This window comes from Rousettus aegyptiacus, unplaced genomic scaffold, assembly GCF_014176215.1.
Source record: "Rousettus aegyptiacus isolate mRouAeg1 unplaced genomic scaffold, mRouAeg1.p scaffold_m13_p_8, whole genome shotgun sequence".
Taxonomy (NCBI): domain Eukaryota; kingdom Metazoa; phylum Chordata; class Mammalia; order Chiroptera; family Pteropodidae; genus Rousettus; species Rousettus aegyptiacus.
Genome location: NW_023416311.1, coordinates 5,799,308 through 5,816,978, shown reverse-complemented (window position 1 = coordinate 5,816,978; position 17,671 = coordinate 5,799,308). Strand labels below are relative to the sequence as shown.

The 17,671-nt window shown below is 55.9% G+C and overlaps 1 protein-coding gene across 5 annotated transcripts in view; it reads right to left on the bottom strand.

The window, feature by feature from the left end:
• The window catches only part of SNX29 (sorting nexin 29), a 441,832-nt gene that overhangs the window by 355,828 nt on the left and 68,333 nt on the right, over positions 1–17,671 (bottom strand). For all 5 annotated transcript variants that reach the window (XM_036226319.1, XM_036226320.1, XM_036226321.1 and 2 more), the window contains exons 9-11: positions 15,978–16,096; positions 9,109–9,184; positions 7,321–7,403 (exon numbers count right to left, since the gene is read on the bottom strand). In XM_036226319.1, coding sequence (XP_036082212.1) covers positions 7,321–7,403; positions 9,109–9,184; positions 15,978–16,096 — 278 coding nt within the window. The remainder of the gene's footprint in view (positions 1–7,320; positions 7,404–9,108; positions 9,185–15,977; positions 16,097–17,671) is intronic.

Sequence of the window (17,671 nt, the reverse complement as noted above, 5' to 3'; positions counted from 1 at the left end):
ACTAGAAAGCTCAAGACCAAAAGTCAGTCCTAGCTTCATGGAAATGCCCTGGGGACTAGGCTGGGCCAGGGTCCCCCTGCCCGCCTGCACACAGGTTTGCACATGGCCGTCTCGGGCCAAGTCCTGCTGAGTCCCAGCTCTGCCCACCATCAGCTGCATGACGCTGGGCAAGTCACTTCACCTCTGTCAAAAGGGGTATCAGCAGCTCCTCCCCCTGGGGGCTGCTGCGAAGAGCCGTGGAGGTGGCCAGGGGACAGAGGACCTAGTAGTGGCATCACCGCCACTTCCCCAAGTGCATCCCGATGATGCAGTGAGCCCCCGTACCCCAGCTGGCCTTAGCTCCGTGAATTACTCTTTCATGCGGCCCTGGCACAGCTGCTGCCCCGCCCCCCCCCCAGGAGTGCCCGCCCCTCCTGGTCAAGCGCCCTCCTCTCGGCCGCATCTGCCCCTTAGCCCTTCCCTTCTCGACACCCCTACGCCACGGCCTCCATCCTGGATTCTCGGCCAGAGACTCCCACTGCACTCGCGCCCTGGACGCTCACCAGACCAGGTCCCCGCCCACCTCCAGGCTCGGCCAGTGCGGAAACAAGCATCTAGGTGAGTTACGGCAGGCCCAGCAGCAGCCCCGTGGTGCCAGGTGAGGAGTGAGGCTATGCTACGTGGTCTGAACCTCCCGTTAGGACTCGCCACTTCAGGGGAACTCGCACCAGGTGAGGGGCGCTCACGACCCACAGGTAACAAAGGATGCATCATTCCCAAGTGACCCGGACGCCTCCTCTTTCCCCATCCAACCATTCTTGGTTTCTATATTTTATCACCAACGCTATTTCCACTAGGGCTTGACCACCTCGTGGGCAGAGTCTGCAGAGTAGGAGCGCACACTTACTGAGTTGTGAGTGCTTCAGCATAAGCACTTTATCACATGACCTCATTTAGTCCTCACTATGACCTATGCTGCTGGCTCCTACACCCACATTTTAATGATGTGGAAACTGAGGCGTGGAGCTTCTGAGGGGCAAAGCTGCGTCTCCTTCACCTTTGGCTTCTCAGCATGTACCCAGTATGTAACAGATGCTCAGTAAATGCTTCTGGACGGAGTGAACAAATCGATAGAGAAATAAGGCACGTCTAAATTCCGACTGGAGCGTTCCAATTAGTAAGTCAGTCACTGAAGGTCCAGATAAAATTCGGTAGGAAGTTGCCCTTTCGGGAGCCTTGCCCGACTGAGGACGTGTCCTGGCTTCTTGAGGTCAGGGCTGGGGGCTCGGCGGGCCACCAGTTTGGCAGCGGCTGCCCGGCCATCCGCTCCGAAAACTATGTCACCAAACCCTCAGCCAGGCAACCGGCCGGCTGCTGGGCTTTGCCAGCTCCCTCCCCATCGCTCCAGCACTCTTCAAGCTGCCGATGTTTGGAACTGCGTTGCCAGGCGACGGGCCAGACTTCCTCCCTAGTATTAAGAATCCCTTCCAATAATAGCCGGGAATAAAAAGGACCTGCTCAATAGGGCCTACTGACAACCGAGGATGTTTTTCTGGTCCCCTCTGCCCTGGCTCAAGATCAAAGGAGAGGCAAAATCAAAAGAAAAAAATCAAGGTGATGATCTGGGCTTACCTACCTCTCTCCACGACCTGCCGCTCCCCACCCCCGGCGCCAACGAAAAGGAAAAAGAAAGCAATGATTAGACTTCGAGCGCTGAATAAATACCCACGGATAATCAATTATGTAGCATGAAAAATAATGAGAAAGGAGAAATGTTTTCCAATTAGCTGTATATTCTTCTTCAAAACAGGACCAGATACCCACACCTCCCTTCAGAAAGCTATGCTAATGGTGAAGAGAACGCTCTCCGCAGGCCCGATGTTTACCAACTAGGAAAGACCACTGCTCCGACCACCACCACCCCACCTCATGGTTAACACGGGCACCAGCGCGGAACATCAAAATTGAGACAGCAGAAACCCACAGCTGCAGACGCAAAGCGCGGAAGGAAAAAGCAGCGGAAGGGCCAGAGCGCCCCCTGGTGGCTCCCGTGCTGCTCTTCCTAGAACAAGCAGGAATAAAGCCACTTCTGGGCAACTTCCAGCTCCCAGATAATCACAGAGTCGCAAAGAAATTAATTCAAGAGTAGAAACTCATTTTTAAAGAGGAAGTGAAAGAATATGAAGTTGACATGAATATCAATAAATATCAACCGAAGGAATTTTCAGTAGGTTCCAGAAAAAATAGCATCTATGAGTTCACGCATTGAATGTGAATGTGTTTCTGCAGCTATCAGTTGGGGATCATGTATTCTGGAACATTCTACATGTGTTTACCCTTATGCGCCTAAAGCCCCCCCTACATAACCTTCATTTCAGGGGTAATAGGACTAAACAGCTCCCAAGAACACACACAAGGACAAACGTTTTCTGGGATCTATCATTTCGTTTAGGTTTATTTTTCTCCTAAATTCCATTCCCTGAGCTTTGCAGAAGACAGGTGGTTAAAAAGAATGTCTAAAACAAAATATGGTTCCTGGAAAACAGCCCCACTGCCTCCTTGCCAGGCTTTCTCCCTCTCAACACTACTGACGATTGGGGCTGGGCCGTTCTCCGTTGTGGGGGGCTGTCCTGTACACTGCAGGAAGTTCAGCAGCATCCCTGGGGTCACCCACTAGAAGCCAGTAGCACCCCCAACCCAGCTGTGACAACCAAAAATGTCTCCAGACACGGCCAACGGGTGTTGAAGTTGCCCCCACGGAGGACCACTGTCCTGTCTGGCCATACTCACACTCCTGAGGCCACCAGTCTCAGAAACGGTGTAGAGATTACTCTCCTCTGAACGACAGGGAAGGTTAGCGAGCAGGCGCCATGTAAAGGGAATGGGAGGGGCCTCTGCAGTATGGATGGTGCTAGTAAAACAGGAAATCAGACCTGTCCACGTGCAGTGCAACGAGAAGGCCCAGACACTGTTTTCAGGACGATCAGCCACAAGGGACTCTGGGAGGATGTCAATAATAGCACCTACCAGTTATGGAGCATTTAATATGCTGGGCACTTTTCTGAGTATGTTTTTTTTCCATTTTTATTATCAGGGTATAATAATGTACATGAAGTATTTCAAGTATTTTTTATGTATTAACTCATTTAATCTTCACAACCCTATCAGATGGGTACCATTACCAGCCCCGTTTCACAGATGAGAACACTGTGGCACAGGCAGGTTAAATAACCCGCGTTGGTTCCCACTGCTCATCTGTGGAGGGGCGCGGATTAGGGCACAGCCGGCCTGGCCGGTAGTGACATCGGGGAGCAGAACGGCAACAGCCAGGTAACGACACCACGATTCCTGCGGTCGCACAGACACTGGGTGCAGTTATCACCACCCGGGAGCCCGAAGTGTTTCTCTTTTTTCTAAGGTCCGGACTCCTTTGAAGGACAGTGATGAAAGCATCATCTCCGCACACTTGCGAGAGGCTTCTGAAGTCTCGGGAGCCACCCGTGGGCCTCCGCTGAAGCACCCGGACAGCAGGGTCTAGGCCCCAGGCCAGACAGTCCACCTGCCTCATGGGGCTCTTGCAAGCGGGTAACTTTACCTCCATTTCACGGATTGGGAAACTGAGTCAGAGAAGTTAAGGCATTTGCCCAAGGCGGCATGGCTCTTGAATGCGAGGCCTGGCTCAGTGCTCTTCCCATCCCAACAGGCTGCCTTCCCAACTCGATTCTGTGCTTTGTACATCCTTCGTGTAGGGAGTCATGGGTGAATCTTCTGGCAGCATTGAGGATAGAAACTTGGCAGTGACAATGTAAAAGCTGCTGGCCACAGAGAATTAAAACTGAAAGGTGACATCTGCCTTTCACAAAGAAGGCTGACTCACCTTCGCCATCTCCGTGAGACGGTGTCTTTTCAAAGCAGGGCACAGGAGTCTGGGCACTCACACAAATACCATCCGCCCCTTTCCAACCGGTCACGCTTCCTACCTTGGCCGACACCTGGCCTAGCGTAGCAAAAGTTATGGGCCAAATGTCAAAGCCAGTTTGTTCACAGACGCTCGCTCACCACCTAGCCAAAGGTCACCCCGAGTCAACTCAACAGTCAACACATTTGCGAGGGAGACAGTGAGCAAGGGGGCAACAAGGGCGCCTGCCTCTGACGTCGGAATGACGAACAAGACCAGGAAGACTCGAGGAGCACCCAGACCCCGACGACCTGGGTCCGCAACGCTTGCCAAAGAGAATGTGGGCATCGTGACTCCTTCCCCAGAGCAGAGGGCAGGAAGGACAGGAATCCTGGAGGGCCGCCTCCTCCACTTTACAGCTGGAGAAACTGAGGCATAGAGCGGTCAAGGAACCCACCACTCTTGAAGCCAGAATCAAAACCAAGTTGCTGTGATTCTCTCCTGCTGCTGCCCCCGGATGTCGGGGGTGGGGGGGACCCACGCCTCGCCGGCTCCCTCACAGAGCCTGGCCTTCCCTGCGGACCAAGGGGAGGTGCAGCGGTGGCTAAACCAGGTGTGCGCTCGCCCTCAGGAAGCTCGCTTCCCATCCAGTCCCCCTTTTTAAACATTTCACACTTGCTGGAGCTGGAATAAACTTCAGCTCATTCACGCATTCCTTCATCCCTTTAACGGTTTCCTGAGCGATGAACCCACGTCAGGCCGGAGCTCAGGCCCAGGGACACGGCGGTGAACAGCAGCCCAGGTGCCTGTCCTCGAGGAGCTTATGTTCCAGGGGCAGATGAGGAAATAAACGAACGGCACATGCGGCGCTGAGGGCTTCGGACAGCGGAAGTCAGCAGACGCGACAAACAAAGCAGGTGCGATGAGAGGAGGGTGCGGGGGGCGCGCTCTCCCAGCCTGCGTCAGGGAAGGAAGACCTCTCTGAGGGACATTCTAATGGACGGGACTGCTTTCTTCCGAAGACAGAGCATTCCAGAAGCGGTGGGCGCCCAGGGACGGCAAGGAGGCAGGGACGTGAATCCGCTGTGCCACGTCCTAGCAGGGGACCGCCCGCACAGCCTCTCTCAGCCTTTATTTCTCCAACGATAAAACGAGGCCGACACTCCCGCTTTTCAGGGAAGCTGCGAAAATTCAGCGATGACACAGAAAAGGCCTGGTTTGCAGCAGGCAAAGTAAAGAGGGGGGTATCCACGCCATCACTCTTCCGGGCGCTCCCTGAAGGGACTCTGGGACTGCCCCAGAACTAGGCATGAGCATCGGGGTGAATGACGTCTGAGGACAGACAGAGGTCACCCAAAAAGAGAGAGAATAATGATGGGAGAGACAAGGCTCTAGGCTCCGGGGGTTTGGACCCTGACCTGGCTTTTCAGCTTGAACCCTCAGGGCTCCTGAATGGGCTGGAATCTGACCCCCAAAGAGGATCTCCAGAAAGCATTCGGAAAGAGCCTCCCCCCACCACCAGGGGGATGCCACAGCCTAGCACCCAAAGCTGGCGAGATGGCACGGGACGTTGGCGGTGCATCGCTCGCTGTCCTTGGTCCTCAGCCTGGTCCTCAGCCTCCCTGGGCAATGACCTGACTCTGAAGAACCAGGAGCAGTGACGCTCACACCGCCTGCGAAGCTTCTTTACCTGATGAGGCTCCAATACCACATAATGTGTGTCTTTGTTTTACAAATGAGGAAATAGGGCTGAATCCAAAGAGACAGACAGACAGACAGAAGGAGAGACTGAGGGAGACCTCGCTAGGAAGTAGTGGAGCATGGACTTGGTCCCAGCATGGTGGCTCCAGGCTCCAGGTCACCCCAGGTAACTGCCCTTCCTCTGCTCTCTCTTGTAGCACTTAGCACACACCTCTATGGGTGTCAGTGAGCCATACTTAGGGCACCGACTGGGGCCCATCAGGAGTCCCTACCCTGAGAGGCACAAGGGAGACATTCGAGAACCACTCGTGCAAGGAAGGAGGAAGAACTGAAGAGCACGCCCCTGAACGGCCTGCCCCTCGCGAGAGGAAGTGGGAGAAACCACATCCTCCTCCTCAAGGCCCTCCGCCTGCTTCCCACTGCGCTTGGGATAAAACCCAAAATGACCATCCTCCGCAGCGTCCTCCCAGCGGGCTCTCCCCTCGCCACCGCCCGGCCACACGTCCACCGTCACCAGCTGCCATCGAAATCGGCTCAGTCCCCTCATCCCGTGAGCTTCAACTCCACTGTCACCCAAGAGAAACCCTTCCTGGTAACCTACCTTAAAACAACACACCCCCCCACCCACCCACCCATGCTTTGCCTTGCTGGCTCTTGTCACAATCTGCAAGCCCAGGTTCATGTGTCTGTCAACATCGCTGCTGCCTCTTCCACAGTGGCCTGGCAACACCTCAGGGCGGGACTTTGATTTCTTGTTTACCAATGTCCAGGCCAAGATCAGCACAGTGTCCATCACAGGACAAGCACTGGTACATAGTTTTGAATGGGAGAAGGGATCCAGCAAATAATGGAAGAAAGAAAAAAGGAATGGCGGAAAAGAGTGCTTTTTCTTCGTCAAGAAAAGCACTCCTCAAAAATTTGCTGAGAGAGTAAATCAAATGTTAAGTGTAATTATCAATCAATCAATAAATAAATGGGAGAAAACTTTTGGAGGTAAATTAAACATGATGGCAGAATTGTGGCAATGGTTTTATGAGTTTATACTCATCGACAAAGTCATCAAGTTGTATGTATTAAATATGGACAGCTTTTTGTATGTCAATCATATGTCGACCGAGTTGTTTTAAGAAAAGGAAGGAGGGAGGGAGGAAGGGAGGGAGGGAGGGAGGAAGGAAGGAAGGAAGGAAGGAAGGAAAGAAGGAAGGAAGGAAGGAAGAAGGAGGGAGGGAGGGAGGAAGGAAGGAAGGAAGGAAGGAAGGAAGGAAGGAAGAAGGAAGGAAGGAGGAAGGAAGGAAGGAAAGCACTCTGAATTCTAACGCCATTCCTCTCCCCCCTGCTGCCACCGCATGACCATGGACAGCTCCTGGAGGCTCTCAGGCGAGCCTTCCCCACGAATCAGGGAGCTACAGGAAGTAAAGACCGACGCCCTTTTGAAGTCTCAGGACAAGCAGGGCAGCGCCTACAGCTGTCAAAGAGCACGGGCGGAACCCACACCCTCAACGCAGCCTTCAAACCTCAGAAGGGACACGCCACAATGTCGCACTTTCCTCTGGCAAACTCGCCGGGAACCACCTGCCAGCACGCACCACATTTCAAGTCCCCCTCGACCAGGGACACACACCTGACTTTACCCCCACGCTCAAAGCCCGCAGTCACGGAAGAGCAAACACAAAGGCACTGCCACGACATACAGGCCCACGAGTCACCCCAGCATTGGCGGAGTCAGCTCACAAAGTACTTACTAATTGTCATCGACTCTGGCACCGAGGCAGAAGGTAGCAGGCTGCTCAGAGGACTTCCTGGGCCTGGAGGACTGGCTTCCACGCTGGGAAAAGGCAGGTAGGAGGAAGTTACACTCGGCTACTTACAATGCACAGCCTCACCATCAGGACACCAGCTGGTGCCGAGTTTACCCGGCACCCACGAGGGGAAACAGAGGGCTTCACCTTGAAATTAGTCAGTCCTCAGTATCTGTGGATTCCTTATTTGCAAATTCACCGGCTCGCTAATGTGTAACCCCAAAAGCAAGATCTATGGTGCTTTTGAGGTCACTCATGGACATGCACAGAGTGGCAAAAACTGAGTCGCCAGATGCACATGCTCCCGGCTGCCCTCAACAAAGTGAGCTCTGACTCCTCATTGCAACTGTCATATTGTACCTGTGTCCCTTGGGAAACTTGAGTGGCACATTTTTCACATTCGTGTGCTTTTTTTTTTTTTTTTTTTTTTTTTTTTTTTGGTGCTTTTGCTGTTTAAAATGGTCCCCAAGCGTGAGGTTAAAGTGCTCTCTGGTGTTCCCAAGGTCAAGAAGGCTGTGATGCCCGTTACGGAGGAGACACCTGCGTCAGGTAACCATTTTTCAAGCATAAGTTATGGTGCTGTTGGCCATCAGTTCAATGTCAATGAACCAAAGTACGTGTTAAATGAGGTGTCTGTAAACAGGAACAGACATGAAACAAAGTTCAGTACTGACTTAGTGACAAAACTGTGGTGACCAGAGGCTCACAGGAACGTAATCCTGCATTTCCCCTAGGAGCAGTAGTACGGTCTTCACGGTGACTTTATGGAATATAACTACCACAAATAATAAGAATGGACCATACATTTACAAAGAATTTGCAACCTGGAAAAATAAAATATCTTTCATGAAAACCGCAGGGCCATAATATGGTTAAAATACACATGTACATACACACACAGACACTCACAGACACACAGACACATGGCTAGCAGAAAAAGGACCAAAATATCAACAGTAAAATGGAGTTGGAGGTTAAGAGTGATATTTTTTCCCTCTTAATGCTGCATTCTCCAATTTTTGTATAATAAATAGCAAAAAGGCCTCAGAGTCCCAGATGGGGTTGGTGACACCGATCCTTCCTGGCATACTAGTTGGTACGAGCCTCCCACGAGCAGCGACCTTTTCAGAGAGCAGAGCCCCGTCTACTCAGAGTGAGACCACAATGCCAAGCGTGGATGGCGTAATCATGACGCCCGGCCCGGAGCTAAAGCTGCAAATGCAGACGTGACATCTCGCAAATGAAAGCCACGAAGAGAAAGAAGGAAAAAAACAGTAACGGCAAGAATCACAAAGTGTAAGGGTGACTCTGGTGTCCACCTCAGCTCTGCCACCAAATGGCCGATGACTTCGGGCATGCCAGGCTAAGCACTTCCCAGACATGTGCTAGCTAAGTGGCTTAAATGTTACATAATATTAAAACTTCAATATTATGATCAAATATTAAAATTAAGCAAACGGTGACAGAGGAAGTTCCCAGATATGGCCCCAAAAGTGCATAAAGCGAAAGGGTATGCAAATGAAGTGTGACAAATCCTTGAAGTTTCTTAGAGAAGCTCGTGCTCGGGGACCCTTGGCACCGTCACAGTCTGTGACGTTAAGACCAAGCACGAACACGGACCCGAGGTAAGGCCTTGCCCTCTAATCCTGGTGGGTGCCCTCCTGGCTTTAAAAAGAGTAAACTGCTGAGGACAGTTCGACCCCGAAGGCCACTTGGCTGCTGAGCACTGACCTGTACCGAGGCCCGGGCTCCGGGCGGACACGGTCCTGGGCCCCCGTCCCGTTCTCCAGGCTTCCGAGGGGGGCATCTGCGCACAGAGAGAAATCACAGAGAGGAAGTCAGGTTTCTGTTTTCATTGCATTTTCTCCGCGACACGAGGACGCGATGCAGACATGGGCGAAATCAGGTGACGCAGAAATGTGTTCCTCGTTGGCACACTGGATTTTTATCTGCTACTCCTTTCAGTTTTTTGGCCACAATCTCAGATTTTGCATCAGTCATAAGGCCCCATACTCTTGCTTAACCTTTTTGACCCTGAGCCACTTAGAATCACCCCCGAAGTCCCTATTCAGAGCCAACCTCAGAATCAAGGAATAAGTCAGCTTTCTGGTCCACAAAACTGCTCCTGTCTGCAGTGGCTCCAGACAGACACAAGAGGGCAGCATGGCCTAATCGCTGACAGAATCTGCTCGGATCCAAACAACTGACAGCTGCTTTCTCAACAGCCCCTTGCCCTGCACTGAGTGGCATGTGGGGAAGGCATTTGGAGGAAGTGAGGCCGCAAATAATCTCTAGAAACAACAGGCAAGAGGCACTAAATTTTTTCATAAATCTATTAGCTGCTGTTCAAGTCTCTTTTCAGGAACAAGTATAAATCTAGTCCCTTTGGCTAGACGGTGACATTAAAGCCAGCGTTACTGGAGACGCTTCTGGCTTGTCGATGTCCACCACAGCACCAGGCCTGGGTTGGGACGGGGGATGGGAGCACATCTGGTTCCCCTAAGCCACCTGTCCCGGCCTCCGCCATGCCATTCCTGCTGTTTATGCTGCTTTGGTCCTGTTCAAGACTCCCCAGGTCTAAGGGGCTGAACTAAGGGAACTCTACGGGGGGAAAACGGGTTTTCAACCTTTTCTCACTCTGCTGCGCCCACCAAGCTATTCCACTCACTCCTCGCTCTTTCGAGAAGTTTGAAGGGAAACTAGCGCTGCCTCTCCACCTGCCCGCCCCCCTCCCTAGTGCTGCTGCTGGTTAGTGCTGTGGGGTGCGGGCTCCCCGCCCCCCTCCCCAGTGCTGCTGCTGGTTAGTGCTGTGGGGTGCGGGCTCCCCGCCCCCCTCCCCAGTACTGCTGCTGGTTAGAGCTGTGGGGTGCGGGCTCCCCGCCCCCCTCCCTAGTGCTGCTGCTGGTTAGTGCTGTGGGGTGCAGGCTCCCCGCCCCCCTCCCTAGTGCTGCTGCTGGTTAGTGCTGTGGGGTGCGGGCTCCCCGCCCCCCTCCCCAGTACTGCTGCTGGTTAGAGCTGTGGGGTGCGGGCTCCCCGCCCCCCTCCCTAGTGCTGCTGCTGGTTAGTGCTGTGGGGTGCGGGCTCTGCCTCACAGCCTGGACTCAAGCTCTGCTCCCCAACCCTAATCCAGCGAGACGCGTAGGCTCTTGGTGCCTCAGTCTCCTCATCTACGAAATGGGAAGACACTGGTGCCTACCATACACTTTAATAATGCCGTCCACATAATGAAATTGTACTATGTGAAAGACCCGGTAACAACGCTCAGTGAGTGATGGCTAGCATCAACTCGCTCGGCAGCCGAGCCTGCCTACCACAGGCTCTCGCCCTCCCAGTCACCTGGAACTGCTCTCCAAGGACCCCAAGGAACTCCCCCCTCGGTCCCCTGCCCACCTTCCTAGAGCCAGTGGCAAGGTGGGGCTCTGCCCTCACAGCCCTCAGAGCACTATTCCTTGGTCCTCCTCCCCCACCACCTTTGCCCCTGGGTCCTGAGCAGAAGTGTCCCTGGATCACGGCTCCGTGGCCTCAGTCCCCCTGGTGAACCCAGCAAGGTCTTGGCTCCCGCTCCTACCTCTGCGAGATGACAGCTCTCAAGCCCTTGTCTCTGGCTAGGTCCAAAATCTTGCATCCTAGTCGCACATTTCTAACTGCCTACCAGAAAGCTCTCCTGGGACGTCCTCCAGGGCCCACCAACTGCCCATGACCTTCGATCCCACTCTCTCTGCCGGCACTTCCCACTGGGCTGCAACCTCGGGAGAGCGTGGCACTCATCCTCACTCCCGACAGAGCTGCCTGGGGCCTAAGCCCTGCCAGTTCTACCTAATCACCACCCCCCCCCCCACGCTCCTTGCTCACTAGCCGTCGCCACGGCCACCCACTTCAAAGGCTCAGCACCTTCCAGGGGTCTGCTGTGCAGGCCCCTTGAGTCCTGTCTCACATGCAGCTGTCTGATTCTACTCCTTGAAGCAAAGACAGGGCCTCTGACACACACACAGAAACCCACGGCTGGAGTAAAGGCCGACATCACCCACCGGCACCCCAGACACTGCGCCCGCTCGGCCCAAGTGGATTTCCCATCGTAACACATGACCGCGACCTGCTGACAGCTGCAGCAGGCCTAAGGCGCTGGGGACACAGCAATCCCAGGGACGCAGGCGATTTCCCTCGCCCCCAGGGCCCCCTCGGAGGCGGGTGCTACTAGCATCTTAATTTTATAGGTGAGGAAATGGACCTGGTGGATTTATTCATGTGAGGGACTTTTCCAAGATAACACAGCTACAGGGTGAGGACGCGAACCCAGGTCTGGCCGACGGCGGAGCTGCGCCGTGGCGCCTTCGGCCTCCCGCTCAGCGGGCCTGGGGCGCCCGCGCCCCCCCCCCCCGCCCCCCACAGCCTCTATCCCTTCGTCCGCACTGCGTCCCCAACGAGATACGGTTTTCCCAATGCCAGATGTCCACTCCCGGCAGCAGGCCACGTCCCCGCCTACCGCACCCACCCACTCCCCACGCAGCGAAGGCTTCCCGAGCCCTCGCCGTGGGCCTGGCTCCGGCCAAGGTCACACTGGAACCGAGACAGACAGCCCTGCCCTCGCGGACCTCCAAGACCAATCGGGGGGACGCGCATTCTCGAGTAATTACACAAACACGCGATCACGAACTGAGACCAGAGCAACGCAGACGCACGGGTTGGCAACAGCGTGAGCCACGAGGCCTGGGGAGGGGCGCCTTCCGTAAGACAGCGACACCTGGGCTGCCACCGGAAGGATGCGAACGGGCAGGGCGAGGAAGGCAGGAGGAGCAGGAGGAGAGAGATGAAGGGAGGCCCCGTGCACGGAAGCGGAAGCAGCTGGTGTGGCTGGGGACACCACGAAAAAGGGAAGTGGGAGGAGGCGAGACTGCTGGGGGGACCGGGGCCTGGGCGGCCGCAGCGGGGATCCTGGATTCTATCCTAAGTGTGGCGGAAGGGCTTGGAGCAGGGAGATGAGGCCATCTGATTTAGATTCTAAAAACTCGCTCTGGCTGCTAAAAAAAAAGTGAATGGGGTTGGGGGGGGGGGGCAGGGGTAGAAGCTGAGAGGGCATCGGGGCTATTTTGCAATAGCCCAGGCAAGAAAAAAGGCTGGGCTAGAACAAGGCGGTGTAAGCACTCAGCACACACTCAGACCATTCACTCCTTTCTGCTTTACATCAGGTCGTTAAAATGATGTCCCTGTCCCCTCCTCACATGCAAAACTCCAAGAGGGACTCACTCTTGGGCCCCCCAGAGCCCGGAGCAGTGCTGACACAGACCAGGATCACCCACTATTGAGCAAAAAAATCCATGATCCCTAAGTGACACACAACCCCCAGAAATGGGGTAGAAATCACACGATGCAGGCCCTGTGGCCACCACAGTTTCATCACATTCCAAGCAGTAAAACCAGTCCCTGGGAGCCGAGCTCTGAAGTCCGCCATCTCAGATCAGAGCAGCACCGCGACAGGCCCCCCTCGCCCCCCAGCAAGCAACTCGGAAGACCCGGTGGCAGGACGAGGAGAAGCTGAAGACCACCGGAGCTGAGGAAAGGCGAGGGGGAGAGGACCCGTGCTCTCAAATGAGCCGTCGCCATCGGAAACTGCCTCGCGTTTGCCAACCGCAGCACTAAATGCGGGCCTCGCAGTGAGGGCACAAGCCGTGCCGGTGGCGCACGCACAGTGAGTAGTCACAGGTGCTCTGGTCACCCCCGTTTGTTACTGTCAGTTGAAAAGGACTTGGGGGGCCCTCTCTCCCCTGCAGGCTCGAAATGACGGAACGGTGGTAAAGCTGCAACTAATACACGCGTCCGGAGGAATGACTCTCCAGTCTTCCGCCTGCTTCTCAGGGTCTCGAGTGACCCCTGGCTGGTGTCTCCCTTCGCCGAGCCCCTCCCTAACCCCAGAAATGCAGCCCAAGGCATGGCCCCCCCATCCACAGAGCCGCCTCTTCCAAGATTCGGAAGGATGATAACTCTTCGTTCAGGGTCCCCTTCTCTGTCTCCCTCCCAAGACTTGGCTACCAAAACATTCATCCTTCCCTGCCACATCCCTTTTTATCTTCCCCTTTTTCTATCCTCCTCGTCCCTTCTCTACACACCCTCAAAAGCAGTGACAGGAGAGGCACTAACAGGTTCAAAGATGAAGGGAAAGTGTCCTGAGGGAGGAGCCTTCTGTGCGCAAAGTCACCACTAGAGACACAAAATGGCCCCCAGGCCAGAACAAGAAAGAAAATGTTAATGTCGCTCAGATGGCGGGTGTCAATCTGAAGGGAAAGAGCGGAACAGGGTGGAAGAAAAGGAGTCTGGGAGGGCAATGCGCTCTGCCGAGGCCACCTGGGAGGCCCCCTGCAGGCAGGCCAGGCCCAGCAGCACCTGGGAACAGGTGGTGGCCCAGGAGGGATTCTATGCAACTTGGTGTTCAGTGACGGATGTCAGGGATCCCGGGGTCTTCAGGGAGCCCCAGAACACCCTGCCTCCCCATGCAGTGCTCCCACCCACAGCGAGTTGCCCCCCCCCTCCCGCTATGGCGAGCTTCCAAGACTCCAGGCAGCTTTGCTCCTGTGGTAAATAAAGAGCTGGCAGGCCGGCCCTCACGCAGCACCTCTGGGGAGGGCACCCGATAAGCTGGAGCTCAGGTCCCATCACAGTGACAAATTAGGGCCTCTGGCTCTGTGAGGCCGACAGCCAGAGGTGGGACCATGGGACCGTGGGAACGCTGACGGGGGATGTCTTCTCTCGGGGACCCTGGAAGCTGGCCAGAAGCCACTTCCCGCGGAGATACTGATGTACAGAAAGCCCAAGCAGGGAGGAAGAATGCCAGGTTCTATAAGGCGAAACCCCGACCTGAATGGCAAACAGCATTTGGGAGCAGCCAGCCGTCCACCCCCAGAGTCTGATGGTTAGAGGCGCCCAGCTATGGCATGAACAAGCCGCTGAACAAAACAGACTGCCCAGGGCGCACACTGACCAGCCCAGCGATACCTCACAACCCGACTGGAAGGCCCCTCCAGCCAGGATCGGGACAAGGCGAACGCGGCACTGGAAGACGGCTTGGAAACCATGAACAAAAACGCTGGAGACTCTGCAGCCGTCCCAGACACACGTCAGAGCCCCATTCTGCGCACGTCTGCACTCCCACTGAACGGCAACCGTCCCCCAGCTCGGACTCTTGGACCAAGGACGGTCACCTGAGTAAAACGGTGCTGGCCTGGCCTGCAGACATGAGCGAGGCCTGCCAGACTGCCCTCCTGGGGATTTCAGCTGAGACCCAGAGAAAAGTGATGGTTGGGACCGAGGGGCCCAGGGCTGAGGCGATGATGTTGGCACCTCAGCCAAGCATGGACCAAAAGCGGAGGGGGCGAGAATGACGAGGGAGCAGAGACAGACCAGGAGAGAGAGGAGACGGGCAGATCCCTGTAAGGAAGAGTGGGCCACAGAGTGAGAAGGCAGAGGGACCCCTCTCCCTTCCGAGCCCGGCTCCCAGGCCCACGGCGGCCCACGGGCAGTGCTGTCACAGCACACTGCGGGGCCAGCAGTACGCCCTGGGGCCTTGGCGAGTGCCTGGCACCCTTCGCCACAAACCTGAGAGGAGGGTGCTGTAATGACGGCCCCCCCTTCCTCCCGGGCTGCCGTCTAGAGAGTGAATGCGTTTACCTGTTCATTCACCTTACGCCCTGGACTCACTTCAAGGGCTAAGACATACGCCAGCCCCTCACGAGCCACGATGCACACGGGAGCCCTGCTCGGAGCTGTGACCTGCCCGCTCCCGCAACCACCTGCAGCGGGACTGCTCCGACCCCGCTCTGGACGGTTGCCGGCCAACGGCCCACCCGCCTCTGCCCTCGGGCCAGCTTGAGTGCGTTTCTGCTCCCTACACAGTGACAAGAACAACAGTCCATCATGCGGTTCAGAATGAGCAGCTGGTGGGCCCCCGTCAGTTTCTTGAACCTGGCCCTGGGGAGAGGAGAAGGGCGCTCACGCCAGGCCCCGTCCGCGCTGGCCCGGCGGGGAAGTGACCGAGCACTTCGCTGTGCCAGGCACTGAGTCAGCAGCACTGCACGCCCACGCCTCGGGGCGGGCCAGGCTCACCCACGTGCGCCCCACCTCGCCGCTCCCCAGGAGCCACTCCGGCTCACGACAGTGACAAAGCACACGCAGCCCAGCCCGGTAACACGGAACGGGTCAGGGCTGCTGCCCGCTCCACAGGCGGGTGTCAGCCACCTCCCGGGCACTCTGCTGCGCAGGCTGCCAGGGCCTTCAGAGCTATGAGTCTGTCGCCTCCCTCCTACGCTGTGGTCAGCTTTACATGACCAAGTTCAACAATTCACTGGCAAGAAAAAAACAGGCCTGAGGGCCTCCTGGTGACTTGCCAGCCCATTCTGCCCAACAGTCGCTTAGGTGCAAAGCGCCCAGGCTCAGCAAGCAGTGAAGCCAAGCCCTCTGTCACTTCTGTCTCCACAAGCCCTGCTGCCTGGGCCCCCGCCTCCCTGCTCCCACCCCTCCCGGCAGAGGTGGCCCTACCCCTGCTGGTTCTCGGAGCCCAGGCTCCCGTAGGAGGAAGGAGCGATCCAGAAACGCCCACCAGAAACACCCACCTGCAGGGTTGTAGGAGCCCACGCCGCTGACCGGAAAGAGGATGTCGGTGTCACCGTGGAGCACCTGCAGCGGAGCCCAGCTGTGCCTCTGGGAGAGGCAGGTGTTCCCGTCCAGCGGCCTACGGGGAAAGAGTACAGCTGTGTGACAGGGCGCAGGGCCCTGAGGTCCCAGGGCACCACGAGCCTCCGCCGGGCCTCCCACAAGTTCCTCCTTGGGAACTAGCCAGGCCGCGATGGGGCTGAACACAGCGGGCGACGCGGGCCGGGGCCGCGGGCGCGGAGTCCGGAGCCGGACCGGTTTGCTGAGTTCCCACTGGACGCCAGGCGCTGTGCTCCGCACAGACTTTGTCCTGGCAAAGCAGCCGGCAGCGTTTACCCGGCCCTCACGGAGCTGACCGTCTGGCGGGGCGCGTGGGCGTGAACCAGTGTGCCCCAGACGGTGTACAGCGGCAGGAAGGTGGGGGAGGGCTCCACGGGAGAAGGGAGGTCTGAGGTGAGAGCTGACGGGAGGGCAGAGCTGCCCGAGTAAAAAGGAAGACGAGAGACGGAGGGGGGAGCAGACGTGCGACGCGCGGAACGGGGAGACAGCGCGGGGTGTTCCAGGCTCTGGAACGAAGGCGGCCACGTGACCTCGGGCTTGTGCCACTTTGCCTCAGTGGATCGCAAACGCTCCCGGGTAACAGGGCAGACTCGGACCGGACCATGACCGGGTCCCTTCGAAAACGGGGGGTCAGCTCGAATATTTACTGGGCTCATACCAATGTGTTGTAACGTCGCCTCATCCACAGAGTCCAGAACTGACCTGTATGACCTTTGCGACGCCAGGCTGGGTCAGTCGAACTCATCTGGGAAAGGATTTGCCCACTGTGGCATTTGCCTTTGGGCAATTAGGAAACACTAATAAATACCAGGAAGTATTGGTGCAGTATTTCAAAGTCTATAAAATCACTTTGTAACTCAAGTGTAAAGAAGATAAAAGCAGATCGTAATCATACCCACCTAACAGAGGAAGCGGGGAGGACGGAAGAGGAGGAAGGGAAGAGAGGGAGGGATGGAGAGAGAGGAGGGAAGAGGGGAGGGGAGATGGTAAGGGGCAAAAGAGGGAAAGAAGGGGGACGGAGGAAGAAAAAAAGCTCAGCGATTATGTGACTTGTCCAAGGTCATCGGCCTTACGGACAGAACCAAGGCCTGCGGGGTCGGAGCCCAGGTCTTCCAAGTCCAGGTGCACCGACCTCCTGGCCACCGCCCACACGACAGGTTGTACAGTTTTCCTTTCGTTTAGACTAGCAGGGGTGAACAAAACTTTTCTGTAAAGGACCCGGTAGCAACTATTTTAGGCTTTGTGGCCATACAGACTCTTATCTTTTCTTTTAACAACACTTTGAAAATGTACAACCATTCTCAGTTCGGGGGTGGATTTGGCCTGCGGGCAGACTGGCCGCCCCTTCTTTAGAGGCCATCATGTAGAGATTCTGCTTTTACCCTCTCTAGCTTTTGGTCATACATTTGGCACTGGAAAAAATCTTTACAGAATTTTGCAAAGTGTATCATTTAATCCTGCACGTAATACACACATACGACTTTGGATAGCAAACTGGAGCGCAAAAGAGCCTGTTCTTAGATGAACCTGGCTGTGCCCCTATAATCCGTACAGACCACCTTCCTGAAGCTCCGATCCAGCAGCTGGTGCCCGA